We start from the raw sequence: 17,070 nt of genomic DNA on the forward strand, positions 1-17,070 counted from the left end.
TTTTTAGGAGCTGCTTCCTCTTCCTGACATTTTTGCTGTAGAACAATAGTGGTGCCTATGGGATTTCACACTCAGAGGAAAACTTGGCTGACAAATAGCTGCATGTTTGCATTGAAATTTTGTGAAAAGCTTGCCCCACATATTGCATTCTGCTATTTCTTTTCCCCAAATGTTCACAGTGGAAACCACTTAAAAGCCTCTCTTTATTATTCATACCACTGTACATTTCTTTCTTTCCCACATTCAGAACAAGCCTGGCACCATATGCAGAGCTAATGGGATTTCACGGAACGTTAATAGTAAGGCTGTAAGAAGAACTAATACAGTATTGTATTAATTAACAACTGTGCTAAACTGCAGAGAGTGTTAGTGTAACCCCAAAGCTATGATTTATATTCAAAGAGCAGCTGTGTAAGCCTGGATTTGAAAATACTGACATGCAGCCCATCTCCTTAAGACTCACAGAAATCATACATTAAGCTGCTTGTCTTCTTTGCAGAGGCACAGAAAGTGCTGTGGGATGACAGAAGATTTTGCAAACAAATTTGGAATTTGGAATTCTGCTTCATTCTAAAGATGGGAGGGGGGAATTTTGAAATTTGTTATGAGGGAAAGCTATACAACCACAGTTTTCCAAACTGATTATTTTTTTTTTATCCAGACAAAATTAAATGCTTCTTTTAAATGGAACTTTTAACATAATTTGCACTTAAAATGTTACTAAGGCTTGTTGAAAATTTTAGAAATTAATTATAGCATTAGAAATGTTCTGGCTGTCAGAATTTTTATCACATCTTGCTCCCCTGAAATGCAATCCTGGCAAAGCTTTTCAGACTCTGTAAAGAGTTGTACTATGACAAATCTCTCTGTGCTAGGGGAAAGGAGTTCTATAAAACATCCCTCACATGACAGAAGGCACAATTATCTGTATCAAATTTTGTCAGCTGTGTTAGATTAACTAAAAAGAAGCCTGGAGATAACAAAATAAGGGAGCCTCTCAGCTGGATTTTAGTACACATTGCTGTCCTTTGATAACAAATCTCCAATTTTGATTTTAATTGCATAACTCATCTTCTCTGGCAATATGTTTGCACATGTTGAGAATTACCAGTTTATGGCAGAAGGCTTTCTGCCATCAGTTCTTATCCAGGAACTCTTCTGTTAATGTTCCATGGCTAATTGTAGCATTAAGGAAAACCACACTGGTGATTTGGTGAATATTCTGGTGTTTCTTATAGCCTGGAAACCTATGGTTCCCACAACACAGAGGCTTCTGGAATGTTTTGACTAATTCTTCCATTTTGATCATCTGGTGTTGGATGGAAACTGAGTAAGTAACGTTTTTATCACAAAAGAGGCATCAGTCCTATAGCAAAAATAAGGAAATATTTACATATTTTCCTTTACATGGATTACAAATTAATCTGCCCTTCACCATTTTTTTCTTCCAGCCAGAGACATCTGCCATGGTGCAGAATACTTGGGCGCTGCTGGAGATTCTTGTGCACTGGTGTCTGTGCCAAGCAGGTCTGAGAGGTGTTGTCACTGCAGTGGTGAGAGAATAGCATTGTGGAAACGGGGAAATAAAGAATTTTATACAAACCTAAAAAGCTGCTAAATCTTACAGGGCACAATACATCAGCTGGTCATGTACACACCAGAGTTGGTGCAGTTCAGTCATGAGAGACGTAGTTCCAAGGTGGATTGAGAAAACAAAGTGGTTCAGGATGAAAAATGGAATATAAATGGGTGGTGTGGTTACCAGTGAAATACATTTTTCAATGTAAAAATGTTCTTCCTGTGTTTTGTGTATCTTTCCTATTAGAATTTCTAGAATGCATATACATAAATATATAATGAAAATTGGTTCCCTTAACTATGTGAGAAGAGAGAAAACTAAAATCTTAATTTAGTAGAAAAACATGTATTTCATGGTTTCCACATTCCTGAAAATTAATGTTTCATGGCTATGTTGCTTCCAGAGTAAAATAGCAAAGCTTTTCTGGTGACATAATGAATCTCAAGAGTAAAGAAACACAAGTCCTTCAGGAGCTTAAATGCATGAGAAGGCTGCAGACTGAAAAATATTTTGGTTTCCTCCCTTTCTGAGGCATATTTTAATTCCAGAACTCCCAGTCATCTAGTACAGGCCACCCTTACATGTCCCTTAATTGGGGTAAGGGCCATTCTTGGCTTAGAAATTCAGGGCTGTCTGCATTTTACCAATAGTATATAATAATAATAAATAATTACAAATTTAAAACAGTACATTTTACTTAGAAATCATCTGTGTATTAGTTCTTCTTTGGTGTTCAAGGACTGGATAGTCAATTGAATGTCTCTGGCTCAACTTCCATGTTACTTAAACCAATCATTTAAAGAAGTCTTTAGCTCCTTGGGGGTTTGAATCCCATTTGTTTTGTACTCATCTAAGACTTGTTCCTGATCTCGATGTTACCAGAGATTTAATGCAAGATCAGGATCCTGTCTGAGACAAGGCTCACAGAACACTGAGCGTCCTTCAAGCTCAAATCCTCATTTACCACTGACAGGTGAATGGAATATCCAACTTGGATAGGGAAATACCCAACTTGTCCTTCAAGCAGATCTTTTTCCCAGGCAAGCACACCAAGCAAAGGCTTAGCCAAAGCACAGTCAATTTCTGCCAAGCCACCACCGAAGTTCTGGTGTCACTTGGTGTCCCCATATGAGATCTAGCTTCTATTCTGTGGGACTGAAGGCCAAATATTACCTTTGTTGTATGAATGTGAGCCTCAAGTCCTGGTTGTAGCCTCCAAACACCACTGCAACTCCACAAAATGTAGAAAAACAACTTTTGCAGTATTCTGAGCATCAATCCTAGCCATGCAGATCCAGCAACCATCACAGCTCAAGCTGTTCATGTTCCAAAGACAATTCAGACATTGCAAGTGTCCTGTCCTTCCTAACTGGAAGAGAGAGCCATCGTTTTGGAACATGCAGCTGAATGGTTGTGCTGAAATGCTTTGTTTCAGAAGTACTGAAATGATATCAGGTGGTTTTAGCTTGACTTTCTTGTTTGGATGTTCATATAAGCTAGTTTGAACTGACAGGTGAGATGACAGTATAATACATTAAATGGTATTGAAATAGTTGAAGTGAAACATCAGTTTCGTACAGAACACACTAATAAAATCAGCACATTCCCTGTCCCTAAACTTAGTGAAACAAGTCAGCAATTTCCAGAGGAAACTGGTTTCAAGAGGTACATCCCTGTCAGGAAGCCTTTCCCCAAGCTCTCTTTGTCCAGACCTATCCTATCCTCTCAGGCAGCTCAGCTCAGGCTGGTCTAGAAGCAGCCACTGGAGGCTCTTTGAGAGGCAAGAAGAGGCAGCTGACACCTGCAGAGCACCTTGACCAGCTCAGAGCAGCACTGGGCTGAAATCAGAGCCTCCCCCTCTCTCCAGTGGCTGTGCAGTGACTGTCCATCCTTGTTACAACCAGCTCAGAATCTTCATTGTGATGTCAAACAGGAGTGTGGTGTGTTCTGAGGAGCTGTGGCTGCCAAAAAGAAGGCAGGGTTTGGATAACCAAACATCCTCTGAAAATCAGTCATGGAACCAGCACACTGCATTCAAGGGACACTTCAGCACTGCCTAATGCCAGCTGGAAAAAGCTTTGCCAGTTAGTTCACCAAGAGCCTTGAGGACATTGGTGCCATTCCCTTGTTTTTTGCAGGCTCCCCAGGGTGTTTACAATGGCATATCAGAGAGTGGGCCTGTCCAGGGGAGCTTCACTCTCATATGTGATTAAAACCAGTTGTGCTGCATCCCATCCTTCTCTTCCTTTGATGCTTCTTCCAACTTGCCAAAGAAAATCCTGCCTCCACTTGCCAGAAATTATTTGTTTTATGTGGATATCACCACATCTCACTGAAGTAAAACAGATTATCTTTGATTTTGAGAGGAGGTATTTCTGTTTGTCTGACAGCAATAACAACACTCTGCATTTCAAGCATGCAGGTTAACTCCTGTCTTTTCCAAATGGCAAATAGGCACCCCCAGACCACTGTACCAAACAAAGCTCACATTCCCATCACTATAAATAACAATATTTGCATGACACCATACACCCCTAGGCCATGAAGAACAAGGTTTAATGTGTTTGGGATAAGGAAACTGAGGCCCAGAAGGGTGACCTGGGCAGCATTACAGCTTCACCTAAGCAGTAGCTGTGAGTGAGTAGCACCTCTACAAACCAGGCCACCAGAGGAACTACAGAAGGTTTAGCAGGCAGACATAAACTGATTCTGGCTGTGCTTGGAACAGATTGAAACAGCCCAGTTGTGGTTAGCCTGCTTAACCTAACCTGGAATGTTCTCCAAAGAGAGGGCTCAGGATGAACATTATGTTCAGGAATATCAACAGCTTCTGTTCCTTTCAAAGCCTTGAAACAGAAACCCAGTGTATGCCTGCAGCAAAAATAAAACCACAAAAGTGGTAAAAAGTCTCTCTTCCCTGTATCCCTCTTCAAAGAAATGTTGACTTTCCAAACATTTCAACCTGTTGTGGTGTCTTCAGGCTTCTGGGACTGGGGTTTTCAGAAGTATCTCCATTCAACCGTGCCTATTCACAGTGACTTGAACTGATTGTAGGTACATTGTGCCTGGTGTTCCTCTCTCCCTCATCAAGTCAAAAATCACAGATCTAGGTTCAGAATCTTTGTCTGGGTTATTCCCCTCTGTGTTAGCACACCCATGCTAACAGTTTCACCTTTGCACACACCTCTGTGTAGAATAAATACAGTTTGTGCTGGCCAAGGTGACCTGTGGTCCTGGCAATATGTGTGGCTTGCCAGCTTTTCATGAGGCATCTGCTGCAGTGGAACAGGGCCTGCTGTGTGATCTGGATCCCCAGCCACCCAATTGATTCCATGTTTGCCAAGGGAACTGTTCCTGGATCAGCAGGATGTCATCTGCTCAACCTGGCCCCATCCCAGGGTCCCATGGCAAATCCCCTGGGTGACATCTGACATGTCTGGCTTGTAAAACCCACTCAGATCTGTGCCAGCCTCTTTGAATTAATTCTGCTTGTGTCTTAAGCCTCTCAGTCATGTGAGAATTTTGTAATGTGGGACACAGCATCAGCTGAACTGACCTAGGCACCTTATGGCTGCCTTCTCCATGGCTGTACATGTCCACAGGGCACACCAGCTGCTTCTTACCTGATTTGGACATCTGAGAGAAACTCGTCTGGGGTAAAGGCAATGTCAAGACTTCCCACAATTGTCACTGGGGAGAGTTCAGCTCCTCCCAGAAAGCTGTTTCCTTCCTATAATGTTTATCCCAAGGTTATCCCATACACACAATTGTAGAAGAAGCCATGGGAACTGTCTTAGATCCAGACAAGTAATTCTTTGGTACCTGAGAGAGGTGGGTGAATTTCAGCCCCACTCTATGGAAATTCATGGACCCCGCATTCAAGTCTGTTCTTTCTCCCACAGATGCAAACTTGGATCTGCAGCCACAGCTGTAAAAATCTTAGAATTCTGAAAGTCTCTCCAGAGGTCTGAAGTAAAGGTTGCTGGAAATGGCTCCATCTTGGACCTTTTGACATTTTCCTTTCAGAAGGTAGGGGCACAGAAACTCCTGAAAAGCCAGTGAAGTGCAAATCACAGTAAAATTTGGCTGGTATCTCCCTCAGATAGACATGATGAGTTTCCTGAGAGGTGCTTTTTGCACTCTGGATTGATTAGTTTACCAATGAACCAGGGCTGACCTTCTGTTGAGACTTATTAAATAACACTCTAGTTTTATTTATGGATCAGTGTGTGAGTGCACTGCTAAATAAACAAGTGACTTCTCCTAAAATTGGGGTACCATTGGCAAACTCTTAAAAATACGACCTGTAAAATAAACAGGCTCCAGGAGTTACCTCTTACTCCTGCCACTGCAGGAACTTCAAGGTAACAAGAAGTCAATAAACCCCCATCAACAAAATCCCCACTGGGATCCAGGCAACTGAGACTCTGAAGCAGCACTCATCAAGAGAAACTAAGTGATCCAGTAAAACATTAGAGTTCCCAGAGGAACCATATTTGCTTTGATTTGAGGCAGACCTGACTGCTCACCAAGGGCAAGGAGACTCCTGTTGGATGGTGTCTGTAGAGTCCCTCTGCTTCCTGACATGCTCCCTGCCTGTGTTTCACCCCTAAATGTCTGCCTGCCAGGGCAGAGGGACCCTGAGCAATGAGAGCTTTCTCACCCTACACCACTTCACTGCCCAGGTAGGGTTCAGTCCCTGTTGCTCTGTTCTCCTCAGGGTCTGATAGCACCTTCTGTTTGTAATATGAAGCAATTCTGATTTCCACGGGCAGAGCAAGCCTGGCCTTGGCCCTAAGGCAGCAGAGATCAGGAGCTAATTCCTCTTCTTTTGGGCATTTCAGCACTGGCAGCTTCATCCTGCTTCCCCCAACAGACTGCAATCTCTCAGACAGCAAGGAGAGAAACACCAGCTCACAGAAGACTGCATGGAGCACCAAGGAGATCCAAATCAGTCCTACAACAGCCAGAACAGGTGCATGTACCAGACAGAAAGGATTTAGGAACCATGGTGGATTTACTTTCCACCATTGCCTTCTCAGGTAGACAGATCTCTTTACTGTCAGGCTTCTATGGCCTTTAGCATTTCAGCATTAGAGCAGGTTATAATAATTAGGACCTTTTCCATCCCACTGTCAGGTAGGGAAAGACTAATTAGCTTCATTGCATGTATGGGAAGCCCAGAAAGCAGAGTACATTCTTCTTGTGTTAATTCAGCTGTTTAGTCCAATGGGTTATTACAGCTGCCTCAGTCAGGGGAGCAAGGCCAGCTCCTCTGCAAGGCTTTTCAGTGCTGTTGGATAAAACTGACATTGGGAATGTCCTGTCTTTCACTGCTGATCACTGGTTTGGTCTTCAGCTGGGATCAAATGCAAGATGGGTTGAATGTCATCTTGAGGGAAGAGAGAGAAACAGGGCTAGGGCAGGTAACAAACCCATCTCTCCTTAGTCACAGCCATGTGCTCATGCCACTGAGCCATCTTCTCTCTTATTTGTATAAATGAAAGGGATTTGGAGTTCCAATATGGTAAACAAGGATTTAACTACTTCCTCCATCCTCCCAAATAACTTTCCCTGAAATGAACATGGCAAACAGAGCCCCTGCTCTCAAAAAAACCTTTTTGTTTGGTGTTGTTTTTCTTCTGCTGGAAAACAAGCAACTCGCATTTCTGCTAAAAACAACCCAATAAATTAAAATGTTATTTTAATAATAACATTACAAGCAGTTATACCTTGCTCCACTGGGTGACAAAAGTGTGGATAACCACCCATGGACAAGTTTGCAATCCTGTGGAATAAAGCAGCTCTGGGGCAGCTGCCAGCAGAAAACAAAGATCAAGATAAGATAGAGAGGCAGTGTCACAGATGTGAAAAACAGGACTGTGCTGCTCCTTTTACCTGAAGAATAGTGAGAAACCTCCTGCCTATCACATAGTCTAGGAATATGTTTTGGAACTGTGCCTTCTAAATGTCTTTACTTAAGGCTGGGCCTTAAAGCACAAAGTTTGCAGTGATTTCTTACATAGGTCTCAAAGGTGCAGTGCTGAGAGAAGCAAAAGGAATCCCTTTTGTGGAAGGGAAAATGATGGCCCAGAGCATCAGATGACTGAGCAGCCAAGTTGGGAATTCCTCAATCCTGTCTCCAGACAAAGCTGTTCCTTCCTTACGTAAGGAGGTAGTTTTTTCACAGGCTCGGGCTGGGTTTTCTTTGACACAGGTTTCTTTTCCAAAGGAATAGAAATGAGGGCACACAACCAGCCCTTGGCCACAGCCTCGCTGCTGTGAGAGGCACAGCAGCAAGGAGACTGTCTTGGTAAGGTAGGACAGGAGCTCCAGCCAGGACAGCTGAGGTGAAAATCCTGCACAAATCCATATGAGACACCCTTGCAGCTCAAGACATCCATCAGCTAATCCTCCCTTTGGCAATCTCCCCAGTTCCATCAAAGGAGTTCAGGTTACAGCGGCTGCTGTCTTAATGAGTGTGACTCTGAGGAGGATGGCTTCTCCAGGACAAAAATAGAGTACTTTGCACTGTCTTGGTCACCTTGCCTCTTAAGAGAACCAGGCACTTCACAAACTGTTGCTGAGCCTCGGGAGGGAGGCGAGTTGTGCACGCAGAGCTGGGACGAGAGAAGCCAAGTGCCTGTCTCATGCTTCAAAATAATTCTGATCTGAACTGGGCACAAGAATGTACATGTCCCACCATGTGGGGTTTTTACACAGTTTGTGAGGCCAAGGCCGTGTCCCTGGCTATTCACTGTCACACAGACCTAGTAGTGTTCTTTGTTTGGCAGATGGAAGGTGTTAACTCATGTTTCCTGGCCACACTTCAATTTGGCTGGGTATAGTTTTACTTTCTGATATTCCTGCCCCACCCAACCAAACAGTTTTGACCATTTGCTGATTTCCCCCATCACTTGTTCCTGTTGGTCATGGTGATGCCTTGTGAAGGCTGACCTAGAACAGAGGCTGGACATAGCTAAAGAATAAAGTAGGGATTCATTAAAAGGCCTCCATGTATCCATCTTGGGCAGCACCAGAGCCCAGCCAGGGCTGCACCCAAAATGAACCCAAATGGTCACAAAATGCACAACCGGTCATGGGGTCTCTCACTTTGATCAGTTCTGCTCCATTTGCACATTGGAGCTAATTGTCCAATTACAGCTCCAGCCCATGAAATCCCAACTTCTTTTGTTTTTCTCTCTTCAGTCCACATTGTTTATGCTCTTGGGCCTGAAATTTGGTTCATTTGTTCTTGGTCCCCAGCTAGAGAAGGAATTGCTTTGTCTCCCTGCTCTGTGCAGAGAGCTCAGCATCCCCTAATACAAAGCCCAGACCCACAGACTAAAGCAGCACAGAATCTGAAAAATAGAAAAGCTAAAACCTGAGGCATGAGTGGCGTGGCTCCTCTTTCAGCATTCCCTGTTCTAGAGAAGCAAGTTTGGGTTTCCCCACTCCTTTCCAACCCTTGGAAGCACAGCTGTCACAAGAAGGGTGGTTTAATGGGGTGCTCTCATGTGCTGGTGCAAAGCTGATGTGCTTCAAGAGGGCTTTCTAGTTTCTCATTCCTTTTTTTCCCTGTAACTATTGGAACAAACTGGCCATGCCCCTCTAATCAAAGAAATGTGAGGTTAGCAAGAGGCTCCAAATATATTTCCTGGCAACAAGACAAAAGTAAGTCTACTGAGAAGTTTATGCAGAGGGAACATTTCTTGTATATACAGTTGTGTCTTGTTCTCAGATGCCCATACCAAAGCAATTACTGTATGGGAGATGCAAACTGGCTGGAAGAACCTGCTCATTCTGGGTCTGTAATGGAGTCTGTGAGGAGCTCAGCTTCCTGGGGTGGAAGGAGGTAAGTGTGTGTGAGGAAGGGAGGCTGGGACGTGTTTATTTGGGAGGGTAACCTTTCTGGGCTGGGAGCCTACTTTTTAGTTTATTTGGTGGTCTGGGAAAATGTGTCACATCACATTCTTCAGCTCTCATTTGCACTGAGGTGGTTACATCACCCCAGAGCCTTAGGTAGCTAACAGGGATGCAGCTGTATAAAGTGCAGGCTGGCCCTCTCATGATGGCAGCAAGGCCATTTGTCCCTAAGACAAAGTTGCACCGGAGAGGTAAAAGTCTGCTTCCAGCCAGGGAAATGCAGATCCAAGGCCAGCTCTGAACTTTGAGCCTGCTCATGGTTGGTATTTTCCACGTGTGCTTTTACCCCACCCATGAGCTCCTCACATGAGATCCAGAGACATGTTGTGGCCTCTATGTTCCTGAAAGCACAAGGGCTGTAATTTCTGGGTTTGTGGAAAAAAATACCAGCACCAGTACCAAGGCTTCCCAAAAGGTAACTCCAATGGTCTTGATCAGCATTTTGATGGTCTGGAGTTGCAGGGCATCTTGGCTTCTTTACAACACTGCATTTTACACAACAAGCATGAAGGCTCAAGGTCCACAGGAGACGGGGCAAAACCAGACATAGGATTGTGGAAAAAGTGCTAAGGACTGAGGAGGGTGGAAAGGGAGAGGTCCAGAGTTCCATGGCAGAGAATCAGTGGCTCTGCCATCACACACTCCCTTTTTTGTGCCATCCCATATACAGGAATGAATACAGAGCACTTTGTGTTCTTGGGTCAGAAGCCCTTGCTTTGGCAAGATCAACCTCAGTGTTCAAAGGGACATTTACTCATGGAGTCCCACAGCACCTCTGAGAGGTGTCCAAGTATATCACCCCCCTTTTGCTCACAGCTGATTACCTCTTTTTCTGGTGGTAAGGCAGTGCAGGGAATCACCTTTCACAGCACACAGTGCAGCAGTGTCAGAGCCAAGCTGCTTGATGATCAGCTCACTGTTATCCTCCAGATCCTCTGCTTCCTCTGCAGAATGGTGCATCTGCTTCTGTGCCCCATGTCTCATGCTTCTGGTCTATCTCAACACCAAAATCTTAACTGCTGTTTAAAACTGGCATAATTGGTTTTGATACCTGCAAGCTCGTGCAGGTAGGGATTCTGTCCCCAAAAGCTGAACCATTCCTCTTGCCATTCAAAGCAGCCATATTTCCACAGAGTTAATAAATCCACACGAGCTCTTTAAAAGAAAATCAGGAGAGTTTTTTAGACATTTTTAGGCTTTTTTTTTTCCATGCAGCCTCCTTGGTAACCAGTTAAAACAAATTCTTCCAGACTGTAAACTAGAGATAATGGAGTGGGCCTTTAATCTCTATCCGCTACAGATCAAGTTACCTCTTAGAAATTACTTATCCTGGCCAAGCAAATGAATTGGAATTGATGTTCTTAATTGTTTTCTAAATTGCTGTTCCCCACTCCCTTCCTCCTCTTCTCTGCACACAGCTGTTTTGCATCAGAGTCTAGTCTAATGGGTACTGTCACTCACACGAGGGGGTGAAGTCATGTGGTCATAAAAGAGAAAGATTGGGGGAAGAGAGGGAAATACCACCCAGTGCATTATCTGGCTGTGACACACAGAAACTGAATAGAAATAATTCGTCCTATGGGGCTAGTCCCAACAATGGACACAGTGCTGTCTTGGGCTAGAAAAATGTGAAGACTCACTGCATTCTCTGATACTCATTTCTCTCTCACAGAGAAGGAAGATGATTAAAGTCCTAGTTTGGGACACAGGAAACCTGAGTTGAAACTGCTGACTCTGCAGCAACCTCCTTTGTCTGGTTTTGTGCAAGTTGCTTTGTTTATGCCTTAGTGGCTGCAATTGTAATGCATAAATAATACAATTCCCTTCCGTTCTCCTTGGGGCCACAATGGTCTTTCATTAGCTGCATCTTACAACACAGCTTAACCTGCTCACCCTCTCCACAAAGTGCTCCAGTACTCCTTGTGCTTGCATATATCAGTCTCCATCCCACTCAGAACTTGCATTGCAAAGCCTTTGGGCTCTGGGAGCATCAGGACAGGACTTAACACCAGAATTCCATTCTTCTATATCCCCTAAAGTGGGCACAGGTTTCATGTGTTAAGCAGGATCCATCCCCTGAAGACTTTTTGCTCCTATAAAATTCATTCTTGCATGTGAAATGTATGCAAACTATTCCACCAACTTCCCTGTCCTGCCACTACATTCCCTCCCAACCTATAAATGACCAATAATTCCAGTTTTGCTGCCAGCACAGCAGTTTTCCAGAACTCAACTGTTCCCTTTTAGACCATCTAATTCCACAGACCAGCAACTGTTTGCATGGACTGGCAACTCTCTGCTCATCAGTCCATTAGGAGTAGAACCCAAAAGAACAGTGGTTGTCCTCTTCTTAAAGTCTCGCAGAAGATCTTTCTTGACAAACAACAGTCTAACACTTATTCTTGTTATGATGTCAGATCAGTTTTCTGAGGGAGAGCAGACATTCAGAGGATTTGCTACCCACATAAAGTCCTGAAGTGCCTGCTGGAAAAGCAGCAGACTCTTGGATACCTGCTTGTAATATCTGAGAGCACTCTGTGGAATAAGTCCAAGATAAAATGGCAGGGAAAAAGGAGTTTTATACAGAATGAGTTAAAAACCATGCTAACTATTGCTAATGGTGAGGAAACCTGACTATTGTAAGGGTGAAGTTTCTTCCACTCGTTTTCAGTAAGGAAAACATGGATTTCTGAGCCAGTCGCTGTGCTGGAAGAGAGGAGATGAAAAGTGCAGGTAGTGGGTGCTGTGAGTGAGATTTTCAAAAGACTGAATATAAGTTAGGAGCACAACTCCCAAGCAGTGTGAATCAGGTACACCTGATTGTCTAAATGTGGGATTCATTCAGCTGCTCAGTAGTTTAAGTGCCCAATTCAAAGCTAGGAGGAAAAGCAGACAAAAGGTGTTTAGAGCAATGCTCAGGAAGGAACTCTGACCTTCTCATCACAGCTTCCTTTTATCACAGGAGATTTTTGTAGATGTTGGAACTATAAGCTGGGCTCCTATACTTTTTGCTTCTTATCACTCTAGCACTAAGGAAGAATCTTCAATCAACATTTTGCTGGAGAGGTGCCAGGAGGAAGGGAACCTGACGTGCTTTGTCTGTAGCAGAGTGTGCTAACAGGAGAAAAGGTTCATTTATGTCTATGGAGCAAACAGCTGTGAGCCCTAGATGGTGCTGCCATTGCTGACAATGGGTACTTGCTGACTCCTTGAATAGCTCCATTTAAGTCATTATAACTGCTCTTGGAGTGAGGTTCTGCTCAGTGTAAATGAAGATGTCAGAATCTGGCCCATGGGGAATAAATGCATTGAGCAAGAAGGAGCTCTTTTATAACCTCTTTCCTAGAACATGTTTGGAGGCCCACATTTGCAGCTGGTTCCTATCTCAAAACCAGGCCAAACCAAGCTCCCCCTCACCAGAAGATGCAAGCGTGCCCAGACTTTTGGAAGTTCAGCTCCAGATCCAAATGTAGGCCTGATCCAAAGCTGATAGACTCCCACTGACCTAAACAGATACTTGGCCCGAGTCCCCAAGACTTGGGCCTATCCTGCCACAAAGCAATACACCACACACCAACACTACTGGCATGTCTGGGCCCATGTCTGTAGGAATATGATCCCTTTTCTCTTTTTCCCCCCCCTTGCTTTAATTTTTTTTTTTTTTTTTTTTTTTTTTTTTTTTTTTTAGGGAAGGGATTAGTCTCAGGGAGGCATAAACTCCTTTCTTTTCCATCCCTGACTGAGTATCAGACTCCTCCGCTGAGATTTCTCCATGGAGACATTGGGTTTTCCTGGCAGGCAGGGTTGCAAACTACTCAGAGGAATGTCTACAGCTCTGCAGCTCAAGAGGAGCCAGGAGGCTGGGCATCCCAGCCAAGGGAAATACTGCTGTCGTCCCAAGAACACTTTCATGGAGACTGAGGTGCACACTGGATTAGAGGCAGCTAAGCTGGGCTCGTGTGTTTTTTTTCTTGGTTTCCTCTTTCCCCTCGAAAACCTAAAGAGAAGTGCACAGATGAGAAATCTGGGGATCCTGGTGGATGTTGAAAAATGTGGTTTGCTAATGGATTTTTTTACTTCTGGTGCTTCTGGCTTGCTAAATGCATACACACACACAAACACACATACAGAGAATAGCTTGGCAAGCTTGTGTTTTCGTGGCACAGCACCAGGAAATGGGAGTTCCCCTCCCAACAGAGAGGATCAGGGCAATGAGGCAAAGGTGGGGAATCAGACCCAGCCTGAGTCTCAGTGGAGCTCTGGCCCGGACAACTCTTACACAAATAATCTCCAGGAGATCTGAACCAATGTTTCATTGTGGACACAGACAGTGCTGTAGAAAAAACAGACTGAAATTGCTTCTTTTTCATGGCATCTGTAGTGTAAAAACAGTTTTCGTCCAAGACATTTGTGGTCGGAAAATCCTGACACCTCATAAATTATCTTAGAGGCACAACAAAGCTTCAAAAAGATGAAACTCAGTGCTGAGGTCAGCAGGAATTTTTTTGCATCTTCTGCAGTGGAAGAGCGTTTTCAGCCTCAGGAAAACCACCACAAAAAGAGGCAGCAAGAAGGGAGAATATTTCTTGGCACGAGAGCCTCAGTGCTCAGAGGAGTAAGGCGTCTTCTGTTATTTATTTTTGGCCACCTCTGTGTTCACACATCATCAGAACATGATCCAAGCGACCACGGGCACCCGACAGCGAGGTGGCTGCCGCAGTTGGGTGACACTTCCAGGTCCACCCAAACACTCAGGTTGATTACCCTGCATAGTGCTGGGGGCTGCACAGGTTGAGCACCTCCTGACAACACTTTATAGGTGAGGTGGGTGTGGGATGAAGTACTGCAAAACCACAGCCAGCTTCAGTGAGAGCCTGCAAAGAGCATGGAACAGCATTGTGAGGAGTGGTTTATGGTCTCTATCAGCTCTTACCCACAAGCAGTCAGCAGGCATTTTTTAAAGCTGTTTTCCTATTCCTCCTGACTACAAATGCAACGCTGCCGCTGGAGCTCTGCTGCCCTGCTGTGTGAGGCTGAACAGGCTGCTTAATCCCTCACACCTCCCCAAATTATAGCTAGTCTGGATGAGGACCACTGCCTAGCAGTTCCACTTGCTTTCTGCTTGGATTTTTCTCTTTTGTTACACAGAGGAGAATTTCCTTCTACCAGATGAGAACTGGGTGGAGAAAGACGACCCTGAGGGTGATATCACACACAGCCTCTTTTGACACAAGAACCTCTGCAGCTTAGTTATCACATGTGGTGTTAGGGTGGCACCCAACTGTCCTCTGCAGCACGTTAAAATCAAAGTTTCTCAAAACAGAGGAAAACTGAGGTGATGTTTGAAAGGAGAACAGAAACCTGATGTCCAGGATGGCCTGTGCCTCCCCTGCTGTGGTGTGTGGCAGGAAGGACCTAGCCAAAACCAGGGAGTTGAGGAAAGTAGAGCTTTTTTTTTTGCAAGGGGAAAAGTGGAAGAGGTGTTTCTGAGAAGGCAGACTGGGGTTTTGGGTCGTTATTTATCCCCTTTACTGGGTAGTCATCAAAATGGCTCCATTTAACCTCCAGCATTGCTTTTATGCATCTTATTTTGGAAAGTTAAGTTACAAGGTAAGATATGAACTGCTCTCCATTTCTGTGGGTGGACAAAACTTTAAGATTTAAAACTTCTCTCCATCTGTTCAGCTCTCCAAGTCCCATGCAAGATCTGACCTCCCTGCCCACTTAATAAATCAACGGTTTCTAAGGCATGTAGAACTGATTTTATGGCAGCAAGATGCATTTCACTAGATTTATGTTATTAAACTGAAGGGGGGGAAGCCTCCTTTTATTTGGGGCAGTCCTTGAGTTTTACAGGCTTGTTTGAGTAAGTAATTATTTTGGTAATGCTGGGGCCTCCTTTATTGGATCGTAAATGCATCCTGAACAGCACTCAGAATAACAAGCAGACCTTTCCCTGAAAGGCTAAGGATTGCCTTGATTAGCAAATCTGAACATTAGTAGTTTACTTTGTGATTAGCTTTGCTGCTGAGAGCTGCCTTGGTTCATTTCTCTGGGACTACCCACAGGATTAAGACTGTGTGTAAATGTTTGCAGGATCAGTGTCACAAATTAAAAAAAAAAAAAAAAAACAACCCAAAAGCCATTTCTTTGGAAACATCCTCTCTGACCATGTTAGGGAAAAAGATCAGATAATTGGGATCTTTATGATGCTTATTATAAAAAATGTTTTGGAACTCGTTCAAGCACCAATCAGAAACCACATTGTTCCACTAAATCACTTTCAGATGCCATTTCAGATACAGAATACAATTACTCCTAGTTTAAAAATATAAATGTTCCCTTCCTAAAACACACACAAACACACACACACACACACACACAAAAACCCCTATTTTAATTTCTTTTATTTTTATCTGTCTTGGCTGGGGCACAGGCCTTCCACAGATGACCCATCAACAGTTTCTGTGCCATTTCTTTCTGCCAGGCATCGCGCAGAGCCCACGTACAGTGCAGAAGAGCTGCGACATGGACTTTGGGGCTTTACAGGCAAAAGAGTTCTTGCACAAACCAGGAAGCTGGAGGCCCAGGCTTGGATGTCTGTGTGCCTAAGAAAGCAATTCAAAGCAAAACCTGGAACAAAAATTCTGCCTGAGTGTTGCATTAGAAACCCACCCGAGACGCCTGGAGGAGTTCCTGGCCCATCACTTTTGGTTATTGGATCTCTATGGGTTTGGGGAAGCAAACTCCCTCCTCGACAGGGTGGCTGCTGCCCACATGCATGCCTGGTTGTTGGGGGAGCCTGAGGCCCACGTGTGATGAGCTCAAACTGGGAGTCTGGCCCTTCTGGTGATGGGGACCCACCCTGGGCCCTGCTCTTCGTGTGTGAGCACGGGCTGGCGGGGAGCTGGCAAAAAACCAGCGAGGGAAAAGGCTGCTCCAGTGTGGGCTGAGCACCCTCTGCTCTCTGGGGTCAGCATGGCATGAGCACTGACCCAGCACAGCCCCTGCGCAGGAAAAATTTGGTGTTGGCAGCATCTCCTTCCTTCTGGGCAAGCAGCCCGGCACCTCCGGAGGGTTCCTCAGGCTCTCTGTAAGGTGTGACTCACTTCCCAGGATCAGCATGCCTGCAGGGATGTAGGGAGGGAGCCACAACAACAACAGCTGACCCCAGGACTTGGCCAGAATGCCTGGAAAGGTCCTGGTCTGCCCAGCAGAAGCCCTGAGGGAGGGTCCTGAGCTTCAGGTTCTTGTGGCGTAGCTGCTGGGCTGCCCAGAGGACTTTTTCATCTCTGCCAGCACACAGAGTTGACTCCAGGCAGGGACTGTCTGGGATGTGGGTAATGGAAATCTTTCCTTGCTGTCAGGGAGTCATCCTCCGTCACTGCTGACACCCTCCAGAGCGGTTCTGTTTTGGTGAGCCCAGGCAGAGCCTGTGGGAGCCCAGCCCAGGCTCCTGCTGTGTTTTCCAGGCCTTGGGGCCCCTGGGCTGCTCTCAGTCCTGCTGTGGGACAGGAAGCTCACAGATACTCGGGAGAGTTGCCCTAGAATCCAGACAAAACCCC

The 17,070-nt window shown here is 44.8% G+C and overlaps 1 protein-coding gene across 1 annotated transcript in view; it reads left to right on the top strand.

Annotated features, from left to right (window-relative positions):
- The first annotated feature begins 7,003 nt into the window (after nt 1-7,003).
- The window catches only part of LOC146766805 (uncharacterized), a 35,967-nt gene continuing 25,900 nt past the window's right edge, over nt 7,004-17,070 (top strand). The window contains exon 1 of the mRNA XM_085585617.1: nt 7,004-9,434. Within this exon, the coding sequence (XP_085441743.1) occupies nt 9,274-9,434 (161 nt within the window). The 5' untranslated portion in view covers nt 7,004-9,273. The remainder of the gene's footprint in view (nt 9,435-17,070) is intronic.

The sequence above is a fragment of the Lonchura striata genome, chromosome 8 (genome assembly GCF_050655825.1).
Source record: "Lonchura striata isolate lonStrDom1 chromosome 8, ASM5065582v1, whole genome shotgun sequence".
NCBI lineage: Eukaryota > Metazoa > Chordata > Aves > Passeriformes > Estrildidae > Lonchura > Lonchura striata.